We start from the raw sequence: 24,128 nt of genomic DNA on the forward strand, positions 1-24,128 counted from the left end.
CCTGGTGAATGATGTTCCCATGTGGTCTAAAACCAGGACTGGCTTCCAACGTACAGCTGTTTTCCCTCATTCAGAGGAGGGGAGGTCACTTTAGCCAGCTGCCACTACCCCTCTGGCTTTGGATGGGAATCCTATACTCCCGAGTGAAGAGTATGCAGTTCTAAAAGTCTTCAACTCATGTTTCACTGAGTGGTATCCTCTGCCTTCCAGGAGTGATGAGATTATACCAGGTCCGCATTGTGTCCCCTGACCCTGTAGATCCAGCCAAGAGGAGACAATTCTATTCTTGGATCAGTAAGAAACAGCTGACAGAGCTGCCTGTGATCCCAGAATGGTTAAGTGGGAGCATTTTGCAGGCCACAGTGATTCCTGCAGACAGGGAGGGGTGCATGGGGGTATGAGCTGACCATATTGACATTGTCCAGAGTTCAGCTAAGAGGAGATAGAGGACAGAACAAATATCATCAAAATGAGTGACAGGTCCAATATGACTAATGGAAAAGTTTAGACACAGAGGCAGTAGGGCAAAGTCGATGTCAGTTAGCAAGAGAGGTCTCCAAAGCCATTGGCTGACCTGACCCCTTGGCTTCCACTTCCTGCAAACTTGCAAAGAGGCTATCTCGCTATAGAAGCAGGAGAGGAATGCCACACTGGTAAAAAGAAAAAGGAGGAGAAGAAGCAGAAGCAGCAGCAGTGGCTAGAATAGACTGGCAAAGGCTCAGATTTGCTTACAAGGCTCCTTCAAAGGCTTGTCCTACTCAGCACCATCCCAGGACCCATCACCAAATGACAGCCCCCATTCAGCACACTGCAGAGGCCCGAGTCCAGGGCAGTTAGGCCAGAGTCAGAGTGACTGAACCCAGCGCAGGGGCAGCCCCAGGCACATACCCTTGGATCAATGGCCCAAGAGGTCTGGCGGTAGCAAACTCTCCCCATCTAGATTCACATGTCATGCCCTGTGCATGGTCAGCTGTAGGACGGAGGAGGGAATGTTCCTAGCTTTGGTTTCTGGCACTGTCCGACCTGCTGGAGAGAGCATTCTTGGCACTCACCATCTCTTTCCCTACCTGGGCCAACAGCAGTGACCACTGATGGGGTGCTGGTGGTGGAGAGCTGGGTGGGGGCATTTGGGGCACCTGGAACTAATTCCATTCTTCCCTGAGAGTCCCACCCCTACTATTCCAAGGCACAGGGTATAAGAGGGAACATGCTGGATGGCCATGCTCCTGTTGCCCAGCTGGGCAATGTCACTCACTCTGATTTCCCTCCTCCCCTTCCCAACTCAGGACCTCTCTGAACTGAATCCAGAGACCTTGTCTACCAGTAAAGTCCAGAAGACCCAGCACTAGTCTTTTAGTCACAATTCTGATTCAGACGTTCTCATAGACTGGTTCTCCCTCTCTGGGCCTCAGGTTTTCCACCTGGTGGTTGGGTAGCCTCAGCTCCTGGCTAAGGCAAGAGGAGCTAAGGAGGAAGGGGCTGCTCAGGGCAGCCACCTGCTGTGTCCTCTGAGCTCAAGGAAGACACCAACTGGAGGAAGATCCCCCAGCAGACTGGGAACAAGAGACACAGTGGGGGATGAAGGTTGTGAGAGAATGAGGGAGGAGGGGAAGCAAATGGAAAGAGTTAACATATCCTAGAAGCAGGGCATTTGCAGAGGAAAGGGCAGCACCTTACTTTCCAAATCAGGGACCCCACAGGCTCCCTGAGCTAGGAGAAGGCCAGGAGGGGCCAAGCTGGACCCAGCCCATTCACCACAGTGCCTTAAATCGACCATTAGTGAGTCACGGCATCAGGGTAAGGAGAGAGCCCTGGGGAGACCAGACTTATCAGCCAGGAGAGTGGCAAGTGAAGCAAACATGGAGAGACCAAGATATTGGGAGGACAAAAGGGAGGACATTGGTGGCATCCTGCCCTAGAGGTGGCAGTAGGGGCAAAGCCCAGTGTTGGGCCATCAGGAACAGAGAGAAGCTGAAACAGCATCTCAGGCCAGCAGAGACCATGGCCAGACATCCCAAGCTGCCTATGGAGTTGGGGTGACCATGAACAGCATCTCTCCTGCACTCCCTCTTCCCTCCAGCTCCCAGGTCTCTCTCCTGCCTCTTAGGGCACCGGCAGGAGAGCCAGTCCGGCTCATCTCTATCGCCACCTGGTGGGTACCTCAAGTACTTCACCAAGGTTGGCCTTTCCGCCCCAAATGCCAGGGTGCAGGCCCCACCCCAGGAAGCCAGGTGACACAGAGGGCAGGATTCTCCCCTCAGTATCATTTCAGAGTGAAATACAAGAGGGAAGAGATTGTGAGACCACAGGACTTGTGACCCCAGGGACAGCCTGGGATTAGGAAGATTAGGGAGACCAGGCCCCTGACTTTTGTGGCACAAGGTGATTCCTGTGTCAGTCCCAACTGTAGGGCTGGGTCTCTAGGGTACAGATTGGGCCCTGGCCCTTGACTGAGCCCTGACTCCATTCCCTGAAGGCAAAGCCCAGTTAACTCAGGTGGGTACCTCCTGGAGAGAGGAGCAAGGGGCCCTCCAACCATCCTGATGCAGAGTCACCATCAATTTGATGGCAGAGGTCACTATGTGGACAGTACCTGCCACTCTAGGGCACAGGCTAAACAAGGAGGGCGGCCAGTGTGTCCACTGAATGGATAGGGAGCAACATTCCAGGTGAAGAGAGGTTGTCTCTAAGGACCAAGCAGTGATCTCTAGATTCCCAGAGGGCATGATGGATACCAGGAATACCTGAATCCAAGTGAGCAGGTACCTAGGGTTGGTCCTTAGCAGCAGGAACCCAATGCAGGCTTCTTAAATGGGGCCAAGGGGATGAGGCAGGGGCACTTGGGGCAGGCCACCCTGTCTGCTCAGAAGGGCCCCAGGGGCAAGCCAAGGGAAAGGTGGCAGTCCATCATTTGGGTGAGGGAAGAGGAGGAGGGGTTTTGGGGAGATGATGACCTGGTTTGGGACATGCTGAATGTAATATCTGTGGGCTATCTGGGGAGAGCCGTGAGCCTACTGAGATCAGGATCTGAAGCAACAAGGCTCAGGCAGGAGTGGGGAGACCAGGACAGCTCCCATGGGGGAGGGGCTACAGGGAGTCTGTATCTGCAGGCACCCCCATCTGGCAGCACTGGGCCCAGTGGGGTGAGGAGTCAGCTTCAGCCCCTCCATTCCCACCACTTGCCCAGGGCCTGTTCCCTGAGCAATGACCCTGCCTCCCTCCAGTCTCCCCCCATGTGGGAACAGGAACTGTTCTTATCTCTCCCGAGGGAGGGGGCCGGAGCCACAGCTGGCAGTCATTAAACACCCTGATCAGGCCAGGGATGGCGGAGATATTAATAGCCGGGAGTCAATGGCCCAGGAGACACAGCCTCCCAGGGACAGGGACAGTAACCTCGGCAGGCCATGGGGATGAGGAAGGCAGATCAGGAGGCCATCCTGGCAATGCCCTAGCCTCCGCACAGGACATATGGGGTAACCAGAGTCCAGAGAAGGGAAAGGACTTGTTGGAATTGCCAGCGAGTCATTGGCAGAGCCCATCCTTGAACCCAGATCTCAAAATCCTGGGGCCCTGCTTCGTCACCTGGATGTCATAGAGGAGATTCATTGAGAGTGCTCTGCGGAAACACAAGCAGAACAGTCCTAGCAGGAGACACCAATTCCTTAGTCTCTTTATAAAAATCTTGGTATTTTGTTCAGTGTGTGTTTTTTGCATTAGCTTGATTTTTTAAAATATTGCATTAAATTATTTTTTATCCTGGTTACTGAATTTTTTGCCACCTCCTTAAATTCTGTATCTGAGGCGAATGTCTTGCTTGCCCAGCCCGGCTCCCAGAGGACCCGGCACCCCTGGGTCCCAACATGTCAGGTGGAAAACCCTGAAGCCTTCTGAACCGGCCTCTTCAGAGCTCAGAGGGCAAGCGTCCTGCCTGGACGACGGCTACTAAAAGTAGGCAGCCCCAGGGTTAATGCAGCAGCTCAACCTAGTAGTTTCTGTCTGTCTCCTCTGCCATCCTCAGTATTTTGACTTTCATCCATAGATGTATCCCTGCACGATTACAAGATGGCTGTCAGTACCCCCCAAACATCATGTTCTCACAGAACCCCATCCAGTGGCAGAGACAATGTCTCCTGTGTGGCTCGTTTCATCAAAAATATAAGCTATCCCAGAACCCACCTTCTGCATGCATTCCTCAGGCTCTTGGGCCAGGACCAGGTCACATACCCAAGCCCCAGCTACAACTTCCAGAAGGAAAGTTGATCTAATAAGGAAGGACGTGTATGTTTTGGGAGGGGGGTGACTGCTGACTCTCAGTCTCTTTCTGGATGTGTCTTTAGGTAAATATGTGGCCTTTTAGCTTCCCTCCACCTGAGCCTAGTGGCACAGTATAAGGTAGAGATGAGGAAGCCCAATTAAGTGTGGGAGAAACAGAAAACACTTTGGGTGTTTTGTGCAGAAAGACATTTAATGTAGGGAATTATACATAGAAACGTTTGGAGAAATGGAAGTTAGGGCACGCTTTTGCCCTGTGGTAGGTCACCCTCCCCCAGCTGCCACCTCGCAGGAAATGATTGCCAATATCCTAGTGCCCACCCAGTAAGCCGGTGACAAGAAAGTGGAAGGAACACGGTGTCCTGCTGCTGCAAAAACTCATGTCTGTCAGATTGCACGCTGGAAGGAGAATGGCCTTCGCCTCCCTTCTGCCTTCCAACTCTGTCCTGCCGTGCTTCCCTCTGGCAGAGCCGAGGCTGCATCCAGATCCCTAGCAGCAAGCAGGCTGGGAAATGTAGCCTTCGGCCTTCTAACCCCTGCATCACATGGGAATATGGAAGGGGCAGGGAGAGAGAACGGGTGCCAATATATGATTTCTAGTGCAGAGGCTCAGGTGGCCTTGTAGCCTGAGTCCCCAGAAAGAGAGCTTGAGACAAAAGTCTGTGCCCAGGAAATAGGAACGGGGGACAGAGAAGTGTGAAACAGGAAAATGGGGAAAGCCAAAGTGAGGGTCTGTTATTGTGCTGGTCACCACTCTGATCCTGCATGAGGAACAGGCAGGACAGCTCAGGAGTGTCCTCCCAAGGGTCAGGACAGCATTCGCCCCTGGCTCCCACCATCTATGGCTCCAGGGCTGCCCACATCGGCATCCTCATACTTCCATGTGTGAGTTGTCAGGTGGGTTCCTGCAGGTGTCCCACACCGTGGCTTCAGAGGAACTCTGGGCAGAAGGTGACAACTGAAGTGGGGAATGGGCTCTTTCTGTAGGAGCTGGAAAAAGAAGGTCAGTAGGCTAGGAGGCAGCAAGTCCAGGACAGGTAGCCTCTTCTGGCAGAGAATAGGAGCCCTGCATGAACATCCTTCCTTGTGCCACCTCTGTACTAGGATCTCTTTATGGATACGCGGCCGTATCCATCATAGGCTGTTCTCTTGGCTGAGGCCCTAGGGCCTGCCCTGGCAGATCCAGCCCCACCTTGGCTCACTCTCCCCTCCTCCAAGCCTCTATCCAGCACTGGGTGTGAGCCCCTTCACCTCATCATTAGCCGTGGCAGTGCAACCATGCCAGGCCCACCCCCTCTGATTCAGCTGTCCTCCTCATGCCATGGGGAGCATACAGGAGCTTCCAGATCCCTTCCAGGCCTCTGGGAGCTGAGAGGGGCCTTGGTGATGCTCACTATGACTTTCTCACCATCAGATCCACAGTTCTATCATTTTTCCCTAGTAAGGCCACCTAAGGGGCACAGGCTCCGTGGGAAGCTGACTCCAAGTGCAGAGTGGGACACATGCCCCTCTATTTTCACCGGTTAGGGTTTTTTCCCCTCAAGATCTCATCCCAGAGAATGACAACAGGACTTGTGTGAGAGATTCTTCTCCTTCTCTGTCTTGCCACTTGCCAGTTGAAAATGGGCTTTCCTCCCTCCCTCCCCATCCTTCCTTCCTGCTCCCTGAGATGGCATTCATCCCTCTCCCACCCCACCCATCCCCTGGGTCATAACGATGGAGTGGCTCCAGGGAAATACAATAGCAGGAGGCAGGAGATGAGAATTACATTGCTTTTTTTTTTTTAAGTTTTGTTTATTTATTCATGAGACACACACACAGAGAGAGAGAGAGAGAGAGAGAGAGAGAGAGAGGCAGAGACACAGGCAGAGGGAGAAGCAGGCTCCCTGCGGGGATCCTGATGCGGGACTCCATCCCAGGAACCCAGGATCACGACCTGAGCCAAAGGCAGATGCTCAATCACTGAGCCACCCAGGCATCCCAAGAATTATATTGCTTTAATATTTTCAAAGTATAGATGCCATAACATTCATTCAGCAAATAGTTACTGAGCACTTACTATATAGACAGAGTGACCAAGGCCCCATCCTCATGGAGCTAAGCCCCTAATGGAGGAGTCAGATCATAAATGAGGAAAGTTACATGAGGATGAAAGGTATAGCACAGGAAAGATAGTCAATAATATTGTAATAACTTATGGTAACAGATGGTGACACATATTGTGGTAAGCACCCAGTAATGTACAGAATTGTGGAATCACAGGGCACCTGGGTTGAGCGTCTGCCTTTGGCTCAGGTCGTGACCCTGGGGTTCTGGGATGGAGTCCCCACAAGGAGCCTGCTTATCCCTCTGCCTATGTCCCTGCCTCTCTCTGTGTCTCTCATGAGTAAATAAATAAAATCTTAAAAAAAAAAAAAAAAAAGACTTGTGGAATCACTAGGTGGTACACCTAAAACTAGCATTGTATGCCAGTTATACTCCAATAATAAAATATAAAAAATAACTATTGATGCTCACAGAAAAATAAATGAGGACAATTATAGAAGGAAGAAGGCCAGATGAGGGGCTAGAGAGGGGGGGTTCTCTGTGAGTTGGGGTGGTCAGAGGACTTCTCCCCAAAGAGGTGAGAATGGAGTAGGGCAGCAAAATTAGAGGACTGTAAACTATATGCACCAGAGCCACGGCTCAAGAGCTTAAGATCCAGGTCAAAACCTGTAGCCCCTGCCTCTGCAGCAGCAGCCTGAGCAGTACGTGAAGAGACACATACTGGGGCCGGGGGCTCGCTGCTCCCTGGGTGACCAGGAGGGGTTGCCCGCCTGGACACGGGGAACCTTGCTTCTTGGGCCTTCCATTGCAACAGCAACCAGTCAGGCCCACAGATGCCATCCGGGTGTGCGAACCGAGAGGTTTCCCCCACCCCTGCAAATCCCAGCCCAGTGTCTTCTATGGTGCCAAGTGACAGAGAACAGGCAGCTCTTGAAAAGACTAATATTTACTCTTTCCAACAGGAGCTGGCACAGGCTATTTCCTGCAACTGGCATCTGGCTCGCCCCATGGGATGGACGCCACGAGGGTCACTAGAGGAGATAGGCAGATGTCCCCACGGACACCAGCACCCAGACAGACGTCGGGCCTCCGAGACGGGGCTGGAGCATGCTCCAAGGTCCCACCCAACACGTGGCATCTCCGTTTGCACACCTTCGCAGGGGCGTGCTCACCGCCCCCGGAGCCCTGCTGGCCAGCCCTGTGAGAAAGTTCATCCTGCTGTTAGCCCTGTGTTCCTTGCTTCTGGCCCCTGCTCTTACCCCTGGGGCCTCAGAAGATGTGTCTAGAATAACCCCTCGGGGCGATGGTGGTCCTGGTTAACTTCACCCTCCCAGACCCAGTCCCATCCGGCTTCCCCAGGCTCCTGCTGTCTGTCAACTCTGTGGCCAGAACAGGCTGTCTCAGGGGTGGGAGGAAGGAAGGCCTCGCCTTGGGGGCACCTCTGTCCCTCCTGCAGCTGTTCCCTTCTCCCTGAGGATCCCCTGTGACAGTCCTTCAGCTGAGTGCCTCATGTGGGAAAAGAGTCTCCGCCAGGAAACTACTGGTCAGACGGTGAGAATCTGGGAAGGAGGGAGTCCCCGGTGGCCAGAGCTGGCTCACCCATGTACTTTCCTCTCTTGAGATCCCTCCTCTGTGCTTTCTGCCCTTCCCCTTTCCAACGTGTTCCAGAAGTCTTCCCTGACCATGATAGGCCCTGGCCTCGGCCACGGTTCCCCGACCTCGCCCACTGGCAAAGCCTGGAGGCTCAAACGCTCTGGCAGCATTTGGACCTAGAGCCTCGCAGAGCCAGGTCTTCTCAGCCTCAAGCCCAGTGAGGCCTGGGCACAGCCAGGGCAAGACCTCCGGGGGCAGTGCAGGCCCCCCGGTCACCCAGGGCTCTCACACCTAACTGCTGACTCTAAGCGAGAATTCTCGCTTTTCTTCAAATTCTTTACTATCTCTAATCCCTAACTCCCATGCTCCAGGCCCCTTGCAGGCAACCGTGCAAATGTATGTAACATGTATCTTTTAAAACAGATTCTTCAGGATCCCTGGGTGGCCCAGTGGTTTAGCATCGCCTTCAGCCCAGGGTGTGATCCTGGAAACTCAGGATCGAGTCCCATGTCGGGCTCCCTGCATGGAGCCTGCTGCTCCCTCTGCCTGGGTCTCTGCGTTTCTCTCTCTCTCTCTCTCATGAATAAATAAATAAAATCCTTAAAAAACAAAAAAGAAAGCTTCCATCTAAAAAAAATAAATAAAACAGATTCTTCAAAATACTTTATCATTTTGTGAGCATGTATTTCTAATCATATAAATGTTATTCTTCTACTGGGCTCAACATTTTGAAGATCCATCCATGCTGCTACATTACATCTAAATCCGGTACTTCTGCCTGCCTGCCGTGTGGTGCTCCATGCTGAGCCTGCACACTTTATCTGCCCATGGTAGACACAAAGGCTGCTTCCTTTTTAAAAAAATTTATTTAAATTCAATTCATTAACATATAGTGTATTATTAGTTTCAGAGGTAGGGTTCAGTGATTCATCAGTCTTATATAACACGCAGTGCTCATTACATCACGTGCCCTCCTTAATGCCCGTCACCCAGTTACCTCGTTCCCCCCCACCCCAGCAACTCTGTTTGTTACCTATGATCAAGAATCTCTAATGGTTTACCCCCTTTCTCTGATTTCATCTTGTGTTATTTTTCCCTCCCTTCCCCTATGCTCCTCTTTTTAAAAAAGATTTTAAAATCTTTAAAATCTCATTCATTTGAGAGAGAGAGAGACAGAGAGCAGGAGCATCAGGGAGAGGCAGAGGGAAGGGAAGAAGCAGACACCCCAATGAGTCAAGAGCCCCAAGTGGGGCTTGATTCCAGGACCCAGAGGTCATGACCTGAGCTGAAGGCAGACACTTAATTATCTGAGCCACCCAGGTGCCCCTGCTTTGTTTCTTAAATTACGCATATGAGTGAAATCACACAATTGTCTTTTTCTGATTGACTTATTCACTTAGCATAATACCCTCTAGTTCCAACCACATCAGGTACAAATGGTAAGATTTCATTTTTCTGATGGCTGAGTAATATTCCCTTGCCTATGTATACCACATCTTCACAAAGACTGCTTTCTACCAACACAAACAATGCTTCTGTAAAATTTAACTTCATACATGTCCCCTTAAGGACCTGTGTGAGCATTTCCCAGAGACATAGAACCAGGAGTGAAGTAACCACAGCATGAGGTGTGTGCACACTACATTTGGGGAGATAGCCATATTAGTTTGTCAGGGCCACCACGTCCCAGTACCACAAACTGGGTGGATTAAACAACAGAAGTTTTTTTAAAAGATTTATTTATTTTGAGAGAGCAGAAGCAGAACAGGCAGAAAGAGAATCTCAAGCAGACTCCACAGAGGAGCCCCACATGGGACTCGATCTCACGACCCTGGGATCATGACCTAAGCTAAAACCAAGAGCCGGATGTTTAACTGAGCCACCCAGGTACCTCTAAATAACAGATTTATTTTCTCACGGTCTGGAGGCTGGAAGGCTGAGATCTCAGTATTGGCAGGGTTGGCTTCTTCTGAGGCTTCTTTCCTTGGCTTGCAGATGACCACCTTCTCCCTATCTCCAAATGCAGACATTCTGAGGTATTGGGGTGGGGGTCAGGACTTCAACATATGCATTTGGGGTAGGGCACAGTACAGCCCATGACTGTGGGGTTGCCCTTCAGACTGCCCATGCATGAAGTCCTATATCTTCTCACATGCTCCAACACTTGGTGCCATCCAGCTAAGTTTTGCCGAACTAATATGCATAAGGTGATATCTTGCTGTTGTTTTAATATGCATTTCTCTGGGTCTTTTCTAATGAATTTAAACACCTTCTTATGCATATTAGCTTTTTGGGTTTTCTCTCCTGCAAATTGTTCATTTTTCTACTGAGGTTGCTGTCTTTCTTGTTGACTTACAAGAATTGCTGATATAGTAATCCCTCTTGGTTTCAGACATTCTAAAGATCTCCCGTTCGTTTAACTTTGCTCAGGACATCCTTATTTGCACATAGTGAAGTTCATCAATCATTTTGCCTCAGGGTTGCACCACTAGCATTTTTATTTAAGAGCACTTTTCCATCCTAGATCACAAAGATACTTTCTTTCCTGTTCTTCAATTGAACTTAACAGTTTTTGCCTCGCACATCCAACTCAGTCACATCTGAGAGCTGACTGCAGAACCACCTTGCCAGCTGCACTCACTCCTCCACTGGCACTACTCAAAGATGTTTGGCAGTTGTCACACAGCACTCCTGCTCCCTGGCCCCATTAGCAGGGAGAGCCCAAGAAAAAGGAAGGCAATTCATCAGCCTGAACTGGCACCCAGCCCTCCTGGCACAGAAAGGGGATCTTTCATGGGCCAAGATCCCCTATTCCTCTTGGCGGTGCTACTGATGCATACAGTACCTTCTCCCCAGCCCAGGGGACAGTGGCTGCACAGTCACTGGCTCCCTGAGACAGGCCTCAGCTTCCCCTCTCGAGCAACAGGGGGGTTGAACTATGTGGTGTCCAAAGGTTCTGTCAACTCCCAAATCCCAGAACCCGAGAACTTAGTGTTTATTTTGGAAGCTTTTGCCCTCTCCCCAAAGTTTTTTGCTCAGGACAGATGGTGGAGAAAAGCTTGGAGCATGCCTTCCCCCAGTGTGTTTAGGATACAGGCAGGAGAGGCTGGTGCGTGTGTTTCCTTTCTGGGAATTGGGACAGCTGCTGTAGAAAGGTCCTCTGCAAAAGGGTGCAGTCCCCTGGGCCCGAGCCTGACCACTGGCTGGTGGCTGCGCCTCCTGCTGGCCATTTTGTGGCGGGGCGCTGTCCTGGGAGATGGGACTCAGAGCTCAGAGCCTAGAGCAAGGTAAGTGCTGGCTCACAGGTATATACATCAGCAGGAGCAGAGCTTGCAAGGAAGGCAGGCCTCCCTGCCCCCAGGGCTGCTCTGTGACTGCTAAATTGGCTTTCCCAAGGTCTTTCCTGGACCCATGATTGTGTTCCAGAGTCTAGGGATTAGTGGTAAGCACTGAGGCGGTGCGCCTGTCTGGACATTGGACAGGAGGACCTGAATTCCACTTCTCTCAACATCCCCCCTCCGTTATGCCGTGCCCACATCACGGCCTCTAGCGAAACAGACCTGTCACTCAGAATTTTTGACACGCATACACGCAAGTTAATAAGCACCTTAGATTTATTCTCCTCTCACTTCTGAAGCCACCTTATTTAACGTATATATACATAGTATATAAATGGCTATACAATATTCTTTACATACATTAACACAAGTTTAGGCCTTAGGACTGCGTGAGAGTTTGTTAAAACATACCCGTTGTTTATTCAAAATAGATCTTTCTTATTACATGAAAACAGTAAGAAGCTAGTACAACATGGACAGCAAGCATCCAGAATGAATATGTGAAATAAATGGTTTTGCCCTGGCTACATCAGCCTCAGTCTTTATACTCTTAGTAGAAAAGTCTATTAAATAAAACCGAATTCTGGGGGGTCAAGTCATAGGAATAATCCATTAAATAATACTTCTGAAGTAACCCCAGAATCACATAAGGGTTAATTAAAGAAGCTCACATGTACCAAGCACAGGTTAGAAGAACAATGGATTTGATCATTTTATCCTAAATAAAAGGCGCTTGTGGACAGCAGCTCTGTCGGTACACACGGGCAGATGTTTCCATATCCGGCCATTCCCAGATATTACTGACAAGCCTTTTTCCACAGGTTCCCTGCCAAGACGTTTCCCCAGCAACAGAGGTCTGACATCACTGCTCCCAGATGGGAGGATCAGAGCTCTCCTCATGTGGGAGGGCCCTTGAGGTTTGGTCCAACCAGCAGAACTGGCCTCCCTGGATCCTGAAGGGCCCAACGCCAACAGTACCAAGAGCTCTGTGACTGGAGAGCAAGAGGCAGGTTAAAGGAGGGGAAACAGAGGCCACATGGCCTTTGAAAGTGAAAGAATGAGTCTGTTTACATTGCAGTGTCAAGAAAATGCCCCCTTTTTGTAAAAGCTGGAAGACATGGCTACACTGTGCTGCCTAGAGCATGAATTGCCTTGCATCAGGTGAAAGCCTTTCTCTACCTGCACATGAACGAGGGATTCACTCCGTGTCCTCCTCCACCAGGCTTTTATCTTCATGACAGCATGCTGGGGAGGCAGCTTATGGCCACCACTTGCCAGCTGAGGACACTAGGGCCCCTGGGCAGGACTGGCCCACAGTGGCACAGGACCCCTAGCTCAGGGTCAAGCTGATCCCCAGGCCTCCTCCATCTCTCCAGGGCACATCTACTCTCTCTTCCTCCACCATTAACAGAGCACACAGCAGAGCTTCTCTGTACCTGGGCAGATTCTGAGTAGGAACATTTGGAATGTGAGCAACACCAGAACAGGGGGCGTGCATCTGATTCCCTGCAAACACTGCCATGCTTGCTGGTCCTCACCTGCGCTGCTGTGTGCGCATAGCAGCAGGCGCCAGAGGGCCACCTATCCTGCACGTTACAGTGAGAGGTTGACTCCTTCAAGAAACAGCCCGCAGCGGCCCTGGATGAGGGTGCAGTATGCGGTCCCAACTGCCCCAGCTGCCAAGGGGCAGCCACTTGAGGGCCCCTGGCTTTGCCACTCACTTGTGCCCTGCTCGCTGCGCCCCAAACAGCCAGTCCTGCTGGCTATCACCGCTGACTCTGAGCGGTGCTGACCACCAAAGTGCCATTTCTCTCTGAGCACAGACTCCTAAGTGTGTGTTTAAGTTCCTGGGGGCACAGAGGAAAAGGGCTGGGCCTCAAGCCATCTGTTCCCACTCTGAAGCTCCTGCACGCACCCCATCAGCTACAAGTAAAGGTGGCCTTCTCATCCCTCTGGAGATTCTAGTTTCAGCCTCTGCCTCCAGGGCTGGAATGTGTGGGACAGACATGGGGAGAGGCAGAGGAGTCCTAGAGAATGGGAAGCACCTAGGAAAATAACGGGGAGCTTAAGGTGAGGTGACAGAAATGAGATTGAATGTTTTCATCTCTTGATGCCCTTTTTCCCACCCCTTAATGAACTTTAAAAATGGTGGGCTTTGCTTCACAGTGCCTACAACAGAGTTCACAGCTAACAGGGGTGCAGGCCTGAGAAGCAAAACCAGGGGCCTTCGGTCACATTCCTCCTGCTGCCAGCAATGGGGCCTCCATACTGAGAAGTGCCACCCCCAACATGCCCCTGATTGTCTCCACCCAGGAAAAAGAAATCAGGAATGACCCTCATCGCAGTAGGACTAGCCCAGGGAAATGAAAACCAGAGTCTGCATGGTTCTTTGACCAGCATGCTTGGGGAAGGGAGAACCCTTCTGGTCTTGGCCCCTTGGTTGGGAAACCCTGGTCAAGAGCACTGAGCCACATTCCCTGCCTGATACAATCGATGGGAATAATGTACTCCAATGTTCAAGATCTTGCAGCATCTGATCGCAGAAGGCACTTTGAAGGTTTGTTTTCAACATTATTTCATCTATTCCCAGATCTATCCCTGTGAGGTCAGCTGGGCAAGTAGCATGATATCACTGAGAAAACAAAGTGCTAGAACAGTGAGCCTGTGGGGTAGTGAGGATGACTCCTGCGATGGGAGGCCAGCTTTCTGGCAACAAGGATGATATGACACAGGGAGCCACAAAACTCCAGGCCTGAACAGGTCGACCCCAAGCCTGGGATTTCCCTTGGACAATATCCCCAGAACTTCTTTCCTATCACTTGTCTCTTCCTCCAGTGAGCTGAGGCTTCTTTCAAGCTGGATTCTAGATAAACAATGTGTATGTGGTCACTATTTTGTACTGTTTGTCTAATGTACCTTTTGTCCTGTTTGTCTAATGTCTAATGTACCTTTTCCCTTTTGTTTGCAAAATTCAATCAATGTAGATGTTTATGGATGAAAACCACATTCAACCAAGTGTAGAAACATCCCCACCAGTGCAGGAAGCATCGGCCAGGAGGGACTCCTTTTCAGGGATGGTTCTCTACTGCCTGCTGAATGTGGATCACAGGCTCAGACCCCAAGAACATGAGCATCTGGGGATACAGGGCAACACGGCGATATCAATAACACTCGGGCTCAAAAAAACCCAAAAAAACCACAATTCACTTGTAAGCTGCTCTTATCAACTTTTAAAGTCCTTGGCTTCCCATTCTATTTTACCGTCTCTTCAAAATTATGTCCCAGAAAACCTTTAGATTCACCTGTTGGGTGCGCAGAAAATTATGCAGGTGCAGGATAAAAGGAGAGACAACTAAAAAAAAAAAAAAAAGGAGAGACAACTGTGAACTTGACATTTGAGGATGCTGCCAATATACCTTTCACATCCAGATGTTTCGTTTGATTGAAAATAGAAAGTTGTAAGAAAATGAAACGACTGTGGCAACATTTTCCCAACAGTTTCCAGTCACATATACTTGTTTTTCTTAAAGTGACATCAAGGTAGCTCAATAGCAAGGCGCTAACAATAACAACCAAGTACAACTGAATTCCCTAAAATTATATTCTTGCTTTCCCCACATCCTCAATAATTCTTGCAATGGTTTTCAACTTTTAAAAGCTATCAAAGCAGATTTTTTAATTTATCAAGGCCACATAATTCAACCTGATACCCCATGCAATTGCGGTTGAGCTATTCAAATTCCAACCAAGAAGAATCCAAAGGGCAAACTCGCAATATGGCCTCCTCAGTGCTACTGGACAACCCAGGCTGAAATTTCTGGAGACCTAAGAGATCTTACTCAGAGCCACATTTTGGAAAGCTGTGACCAATCAACTATTTTGACAATGGGAGAAGAAAAGCAACTTCGCAGAGCAAAGATATAATTATATCTTTAGGAAACTTTAAAAAAGTTAACACCTACTTAACTCCTGTTCATAAAGAATGAGGCCCTCGATCTAATTAAGATGAATGGGAAAGGCGCAGAAAGCAATTAATTTGGGAGGGCTTTCTAGAACAGGTACACAGGTCAGGCATTGATCATCATTAAAATGACAGGCACTCAGCTGCCATGTACAAGGCTGATGACAACAGCTTTTCTTTTTTTTTTTTAATACCACCTGCATCTGTAAAATACCAGTATGTGAATCCATGTGATTCACCTACTCCAGTCTGTGGCCCACTGCAGAGAATCCTGAAATTCTCAGGTTTTTAAGCTCATAAGCTATGATCCAGTAGCACTGGTTACTCAATTTTTAAGATGTTCAGATATACCCTGCAAATAAATACAAAACATTTCTGTACCCATGCGGCCCCACCACCATAAAAAGTTATATATAAATTAAATAAACTCATTTTTCTTAACCATTTTCTCAGCTTAAGTTTGTCCTTTCCCTAAATGAAGATAAGTTCAATTTATATCCAAAATATATTTAAATATTCTAAAGGTATCATATCAGACCTAAGTTATCAAAAAATGTAAACAAAATTGATCTAGCTTATATTTCTGAACCATATTTTAAAATTTTTAATTCACCCTGTATTGACCCTCTACAAAAAACCAAGTCGCATTTAGACTGAAAAGCTGATATGGGTTTTAAAGTGATTCCTCAGAGACAATCGCCAGTTACTAAAACTAGTGTTAATGAATCTAGTGGTTTATTGCATCATTCGGTTTAAAAGACCAAAACAATTCCGTTTTGATCTTTCCATAATGCTCCTTGTGAGTGAGCCCCCAGGTTCTGCTGTCCTAAGATGTGCTGACCTGGAGATTCTGCAATAACGCTCAGCACAAAACCAGGACTGGGAAATCAAGCCACCTCGTGCCTTCTACTGCACCTGTTAAAAATCCCCAACTTTCGGTCTCAGCCAGGTTTGGTCGAAGGGAACTTCAAGGGTGGAAACTTGAGGTGAGGTTGAGAAGCCAGAAGGGAAATACAGATGACCCTCTTAAGAAAGCCAAAAGATCCATCAATCACACAGTGTTGCCTTCAAACTCCACAGTCAGCCTGCTTCTCCTGAAGCTGCCTGGTCAGTATCTGATATGAAGACAGAAAAGCCACTCCTATGTGGAAGAGGATTTGCCAGAGGTTCCTCAGCCCATGCAGGTATATGTTGCCCAGGCAGATAAAGAGCAGCAGCAGCACCACCTTCATAGTCCTAGCTGGACTATAGAACAGGTACAAATAACACTGAAACGACATCATGAGAGACAATCCAATCAGAGATGACAAAATGGCCATAGGTCGGATACAAGATTCACGTCTTGCACCTGCAAGCACATTTGCTTATTAAACCGAATTCATTACAATGGAGCCTGGACATGCTGGGTAAAGTGCTGTTAATCACTGGATGAAAGTGGAGATTCAGAAGAGAGAAGAAAAGTGAAACAGATGTCACAGGAGGAATGAGAACAGGACACTCTTTAAAACACTTAAGATAGGGGGCTCCTGGGTGGCTCAGTCAGTTAAGCATCTGCCTTTGGCTCAGGGCATGATCACTGGGTCCTAGAGTCGAGCCCTGCATTGGGCTCCCTGCTCAGCAGGGGGGAGTCTGCTTCTCCCTTCTCTCTGTCCCTCACCCTGCTCATGCATTCTCTCTCTCAAATAAATAAAATCTTTAAAAAAATTAATAAATACAGAGAGAAATGCCCTAGTTGTAGGCTGTGGAGAAAGAAGAGATGCAGCTAAGGGAAAGAGAGCCAGGGCATACACTCCAATAAGACTAATGGGCCTAAAAAAAAAAAAAAAAAAAAAAAAAGACTTATGGGCCTCTGGCCGGATTCTTCTTTCAGAGGAGTCAGGACAAGCAGGTAAGCCAGTGAAAGGGCCCAGGCTTTTACTATCTGTTTTTCCTGAGTTACAACTACATCAGGAACCAGTGTTCCCTAGACATCCCCCTTATCATGTCTTTAAAAACATCTCTGGGATCCCTGGGTGGCGCAGCGGTTTAGCGCCTGCCTTTGGCCCAGGGCGCGATCCTGGAGACCGGGGATCGAATCCCATGTTGGGCTCCAGGTGCATGGAGCTTGCTTCTCCCTCTGCCTGTGTCTCTGCCCCTCCCTCTCTCTCTCTCTCTCTCTCTCTCTCTGTGACTATCATAAATAAATAAAAAATTTAAAAATAAATAAAGAAGAATAAAAACATCTCTGACACCAGGAAAAGTCTCATAGCTGGGAGAGTGGCCAACATTTAGTATAGGGTTATCATAAGAAAAGGGGTCAGTCTTGTTCTGCAAAAGGAAAAAAGTAGCTTTTTGGTTCAGTCTTGAGAAAAAAACAAGCACATCCTCAAAACACAGAGCAATTCAACAAAGGCTCAGTCTCCAATGAGTAGGAGAGAGTTCCCCACTGAAAGAGCTATCCAAGTACGAATGCAGTTGAGGGAACAGAGGCCAAGGGGTAAGACCCCCATGGCCCTGAAATACAGGCTCTAGGGCACCTCAAATGGCAATACCGAAGGTTCTGGAAACTTGATTTCTCAAAAATGAGTGCATTTTCAGTCCTGGGTTGACAAATTCTTTTTGCACAATTATATTATTCTTACAAAAAAAAAAAAATAGGGGATCCCTGGGTGGCGCAGCGGTTTAGCGCCTGCCTTTGGCCCAGGGCGCGATCCTGGAGACCCGGGATCGAATCCCACATTGGGCTCCCGGTGCATGGAGCCTGCTTCTCCCTCTGCCTGTGTCTCTGCCTCTCTCTCTCTCTCTCTCTCTGTGACTATCATAAATAAATAATAATAATAATAATAAATTAAAAAAAAATTAAAAAAAATAGACCATTCTAGGATGGATATGGAAGAGAGAGGAAGTGTCCTGAAAAACAGAAATTTTAATTGAAAGAAGAAAAAAAAAGGCTTAAGAATGTAGAGAAAGCCCTAAAATCCTAGCCTTTGAGGAGGATGAGGAAAGAAAATTACAGTTTTTTACTAGAATTTTACTAGAATTTTACTAAAAAACTAAAGTTTTTTACTAGAATTAACTCTGCCTATAGGGGATTCAAAAGCCCCGTTAAGTATGCAGCTTATTTGAAAATAACTAAGTAATAATCAAAGCCCACTAGTTAATGTTGTAATGTTTGTCTCAGTTCCTAAGGACAGATTTGAGTCAAATGACATCACTATTAAGAAATATTCTTTTAACCTAGTCCTGTTCTTTTAAAAAAAGCACATATAAATAGTTGTTACTTCTGCAGAAGGATGTTTCTATACTTGGACTGCCCTGACAATAGGTAAGACCTTACCTCACATTAATCAGGCCCAACTCAATCCCCACAGTAATCACATCCCTCCCTTCTTGGGAGTTGAGTCCAAATTCCTGGATTCTTTTCAGCCATTGTCAAAGGCTCTGTGGCCTAGGGCAAGTGGCTTTCTCTTTCTGAGCCTGGTGTTCTTCCTCTGTAAAATGAGATGACTAGGCAGGATGGGCCTAAGGTCCTTCCAATAAGGCCATGGCATTGTCCATGGCATGCCTTGGTGGAACAAAACCACATCCAGAAACATGTTGAGGGTTCCAACAGAAGAACAAAATAAGGCCATGGGGTTCAACCCACTCACCAAAATATCAATGTTTCACCCACCTGGAAAATACAGGCTAAAAAAGGAATAAGAAAAGCCAAGATATTTCCAATTTCCTCATGGGCAACCTAAAACGGACAGAGGAAACAAAAAGAAATGAATATTCAGATGAAAAGAAACACTAGGAGATGAAGCGCTTTGCACCTCATTCGCTCTGGTATGGTTGAGAATACAAAACCCCTGGCTGGGGAGACCTAACTCCCTGTTTATATACCAGAACCGGGAGTTGACAGGCAACTGTTTCAACAGCCTGGACACACCACACACCACACACCCTCGTGTCCCCATGGATCTGAGCTAAGCCCCAAACTGGAATGCCCCTGAACACAACTACCTCTTAAAATCCTACTCATCTGTCAGCACTTCACTTCACCTTCCCTAATTCTGCCCACCTCCTAGATACTGCTACCTTCCTAGTGATGTCACCATACTCTACTTTACCCTCCTGTGGGCCAGACATCTGTTCTAGTACATACAGACACTTGGTAAGTATCTGGGTGTGAATAATCATAAAAAATACGAGTGGGAAAAAAAAAATAAGAGTGGGAACCACAGCACACATTGGCTAAAGACAGGATGTGGTAACACACTCCACACAGGTCAGTCTACACAAGTCTCCTGAGACTCAACAGCAGTTGTGTTTCAGACCTTAGCAATCACAGTTGTAGGTGTGAGCCTTATGGCTCTATTTTTAAAAGCACTATCTATCTGTTTATGCCCACAATGATTCTATACTTAAGAGTTTTTAAGTACTTGAAAAATTTTAAAAATATATTTTAAAACCACTGAAACAGAAAGCTGCTTTGATTGGAGCAGGCTGGCAAATCAACTTCCTTGTGCTAGAGTCCCCTGACAAAGACATAGGGAAAGTGTCATCTGCATGATATAAATCAGAGTAGGGGGCAACTTTTCCTAAGGGAGAAACAGCCTGAACTTCAAGGTCTGAGAACCTAATTTGCTCTTGAGCAATTAAGCCCCTGGAGTGATTCCTGGGGCCCCACAGGTGTCCTTGTCACATGTTATTTCGCTATTTCTCACCCACTCCTCCGGCAGGCCCCTTTGGCTTCTAGGACAACAGATACAAAGGAGCAAGTTTTATATCTGTTCAACCTACTATAAAAAATAAACTGTAACATAAAAATCAAATTTTAATGAAAAATTTTTGAAATCTTTGTGCATAATAATCTTATAAAGTGTATCTCTACCAGTTTCTTCCATCATAGGTCCTTCAATTTAAACTATAATAAAAAAGGTTACCTGTAAAGAATGTTCTGCGAGGTGAATCCCACGAATGAGATTCAGAGCAGCACACATGATGTTGAGAATAAGCGAGAGGACGCCTAGGGCTGTCACCGGTTCCATTCGAAAATTAGGAGCTTCACAATTAAAAAAAATAAGTGTCTAGTGAAAATAATTTCTATATGAAAGAAAAATCAACAGAGACATGAACTAGACCTCCATTAATAAAAAGCTCAGTATGATAAACACAGAATTACAAACATATTAATTAAAAGCAGCTGCTGTTAGCAAAAAAGGCAAGAAATGAAGGACAGAATGGATCTGGGAATCCTAAGTGAGTTCTTTCGGAAAGAGGTCCTTCTCTGAGTAAGCACAGGTTTTTCAAGGCCTGATTTTCTTTCTATTTAAAGCAGTGGTTCTCAGCCATGAATGATTAGCCCCTCAGTGGACATCTGGCAATGCCTAGAGACATTTTGGGTTGTCAACAATGGTGAACAGGGTATTACTGCATCTACTGGGTAGAGGCCATGAAGGCTTCTATGCATCCTAAAATGCACAAGACAGTCCCTCAGAAATGAAGGATTATCCAGTACAAAATGTCAATATGGCTTAGGTTGAGAAATTCTGATTTAAAGCAATTTATGGCTTTATTTGTAAATTGGTTGTCAAACTCTGACAGCATTTCTATCATAGACTTCAACTCTCAGCTTCTAAACTAGGACAGTATTCAGTGTCTCCTGTGCTTCTGGAGCAATCTACAGCAAACACAGTTTCTTAAATTCTAAAATAATTGGGAAGAGGAGGGAATCACTGATTATTTGAGCTATAAGCTGTCTCCTGAAGTCTAACAAATAAATGATCATTCTCTCTTCAAAGATACCTGCTGAGACTGATTCTGGGTCATACAATTAAATGTGATTCCCACCCCCCACCCCCATTCTCTTACTATGATCTTTTACAATCATCCCTTCTGGTCCTTACATTTCCTACATACACATACACACATGCACACACATATAAATATCTAGCCACAACCCAACTGATGCCTATTGTTAGTCTGTTAGACTTTCCACTGAGCTATCAAAGTTCCTGTTAGAACAGAACATGCTACCTGTAAAGATTCTAGCCTCAGGACAATAGGGTGAGTCAAACCACAGTAAAATGTCCTAGAAAAATAAGCAAGTTGACATTTTCTGGATTTTGTTTCTCTTGTCTAAGTGGTTAAAAAACAAAATACATATTACAAAGTTACCCCATCTTTACATAAGGCAAAAGAAGCGGCTTGGCACTCAACTACCCATTCTTCTTTCTATGAAAGTTAAGTCGATCGATCCCCAATATAAACTACAACTTATTGATTGGCATGAGAGCCAATCCAGGAATGTATTGGTTGAAATAGATTAAATCAAAACACAAAGTTAAGTAAAAAATGTGAACATTTTAATACACCACTTCTAAAGATCAAACAATGAGTTTAGTATAAAAACTGTTAAAATAATGAGACTGTTATAGCATAGATAACTATTTCAAAGAAGGATTCAGTTCTTACACCATTACAGAATGTTTAAAATGTAAATACCACTTTCATGGAAAATTGGTTTGTGTGTAATTGTAATAAGGAATGCAAAAAAAGCATGCTTTGTTATATGCTGGGTATTGAGTGGCTAATGATGTTAATGCCAGACTAAGTCACAGAACGCCAGGGCACTCAGCTCAGAAATCCACAGGGATAGAGGGACATCCCCACAGCTCATGGAGAACCAGAATGACAGCACTAGAACTCTAGCTCTGACCCTGTACACTCTCATCCCCAAGGCCCTTCCCTCCCTCTGTCAGGGAGGGCAGGGGTTTGTTTCTCATTGGAGATTTGCAGTATTTCACTAAGTGATAAGATAAGGACTCACTGTTAAAGGGAAAAATAGAAAGTGGGGGAGGGAGAGAGAGGGAAAGGGAGAGAAACAGAGCATGTACAAATCTGTACTTACAGTTTAGTAAGTGACTTCCAGCAAAACAGAATGCATCTGTTTTATATTTAAACTTAGTAGACTTCATCCTGATTAAGCAATCTGCCAAGTCACTCTTCTGAATTTCATTATAAGAGTTGCCCCTTCCCCTGATCAACTCACTATCATAACAGTAAAGTGTTTTTTGACAGTCACCTAGAAACAGGATCAGTCCATATTTTTCCCCACATATTTTATAAACATCCACCCTCAAAAAACACCTCCTTGATAAAAACAAAACAAAACAAAACAAAAACAAAAACAATGTCCATTTGAAATACTTAAAGTCACCTCATTTTCACTGACACAAGAGCACAGCAAACCACTTACCAGGCTCCAAGTGTATCTGTGTGTGACCATTCATTATCCCATTTGCCACATCTGTGTCCTCCAGAGTGAGAACTACTGGAGGCTGGAACTCCAGCTCCTCCTGAATTTTTTCTAAGCTGCTGTCCATCTGAATGGAACTTATATGGTTAAAATGCCACTTCACTTTCTGAATGACACTGTCTGTAAAAAGAGAGCAACCCAAGTTAAACATTTGCTTCGGAATGGGTATTATAGAACAGTATGAGCAAAATGAAGTTTACATTTCTAAGCAAGCTGGTAAGTCAGCCAGATTCTGAGAGTGTTGAGGTATACCTAAAGGTCAAATGATTACTATATGACGTTACTGGTCTCATCAATCTCTTCAGTGCATGATACTTAAAAGGTGAGTGTCTACAGAGAAAGCAGTAATGCTTTCCAGAACCTCAGTGATGAGGGAGTCGAGGGATAGGGGCTTGAGTCTTAGCCACTACTGATAGTACAATCCTGGGCAATTCACAGAATGTTCCAAAGCTTAGAAAGGGGAGACAGTTATTCTTGAACTAATTACCTCTAAAAAAGGCATGTGAGAAAAAATTATAAGTAAATATGAATATGTTGTGCAAACTAAGATGATATATTTGAAAGGTTGGTTTTAGCTTTTTTATTTTTCTTAGTATTAAGCCAGTACCAAGTTTTAATAAGTATTTGAAGTAGAGCTTCATACATATTGGCAAAGCAAAACAATGCCTAATGCACACATAACAACAGCTACTATTATATTTGCCTCTCACTCAGCAGTGAAGAAACATAATGTTGGGGAAGGGTCTGCTGTCAAATCAAGCACACCACTTTAGAAGGCACATGCAAAGCCGGGGAAGGGGGGAGGGAAGAACAGAGTCAGCAGCTGCTATCAACTGGTAGTCAAGGGATGCCTCAGCTGTGGTGTTTGGGGCTAGCATGCCCTCTTTGGAGGAGGAAGTGGGGCTGAGAGCAGTGGTGAACTAGGCCTCACAGGGAGACTTGGGGAGAACGTCTGCTCTGTGTTACAGGTCTAGGCAGAGACCTGTGTGCCAGGGATTTTCCCAGCACCTTTGGGTGACCAAGAAATGCATCAGCCAGTGGACCACATGAGGGAGTATGAGGGCTTTGGCAATCAGGCCAGAAAGCGCATGGGGCAACACTTCTTGGCACCTACCGAGTGCTGAGAAAGCAGCTGTTTACACAGAGACCACAGAATGCCCCCCACCTCCTACCTCAACTCTTGTTCTCCCAAGAGCTCAGAATGACTTGACTCACCTGAGAAAAACAGAGCATACACTATTAATTATCAGGCTGTGTTCTAAAGCCTCTGAGCCTCTACAAGGCCTCTCTGGCAAGGTCTAGGAAAAAAACCTATCCTCTTCCAAAGCAGTATGCCTCAGACCTCTGAGTGAAGGGCCAGTTTTTCTTATTTCCAAATGGTTGTAAAAATATTGGTTGTAGATATTTTGATAAAATGCAATAAAAAAAAACTGCAGGAATACCAAATTACTGTACGAATGAATAAACACATTATTCTCATTTTTCTGTACCTACCTCATGACAGAAGAACAGGTTCACATACCACCTTTTGAGTAATACTTCTCTAGAGCAGGGGTTGGCAAATCTTCTTAAACAGCCAGGTAAATACCTTTGGCTTCTAGACCCCATATGGTTTTTGTCACAGCTACTCAACTCT

General features: G+C 46.7%; 1 protein-coding gene across 3 annotated transcripts in view; it reads right to left on the reverse strand.

Moving 5' to 3' along the window:
* Nucleotides 1-11,507: 11,507 nt before the first annotated feature.
* Nucleotides 11,508-24,128, reverse strand: part of SEC22C (SEC22 homolog C, vesicle trafficking protein) — a 29,811-nt gene continuing 17,190 nt past the window's right edge. For 2 of the 3 annotated variants that reach the window (XM_041734473.1, XM_041734472.1), the window contains exons 4-7: nt 22,433-22,612; nt 20,118-20,236; nt 18,863-18,928; nt 11,508-16,478 (exon numbers count right to left, since the gene is read on the reverse strand). In XM_041734473.1, coding sequence (XP_041590407.1) covers nt 16,278-16,478; nt 18,863-18,928; nt 20,118-20,236; nt 22,433-22,612 — 566 coding nt within the window. In that variant the 3' untranslated portion in view covers nt 11,508-16,277. The remainder of the gene's footprint in view (nt 16,479-18,862; nt 18,929-20,117; nt 20,237-22,432; nt 22,613-24,128) is intronic. The other variant, XR_005984632.1, reaches the window with a different exon arrangement.

The sequence above is a fragment of the Vulpes lagopus genome, chromosome 19, assembly GCF_018345385.1.
Source record: "Vulpes lagopus strain Blue_001 chromosome 19, ASM1834538v1, whole genome shotgun sequence".
In the NCBI taxonomy this organism is placed as follows: Eukaryota; Metazoa; Chordata; class Mammalia; order Carnivora; family Canidae; genus Vulpes; species Vulpes lagopus.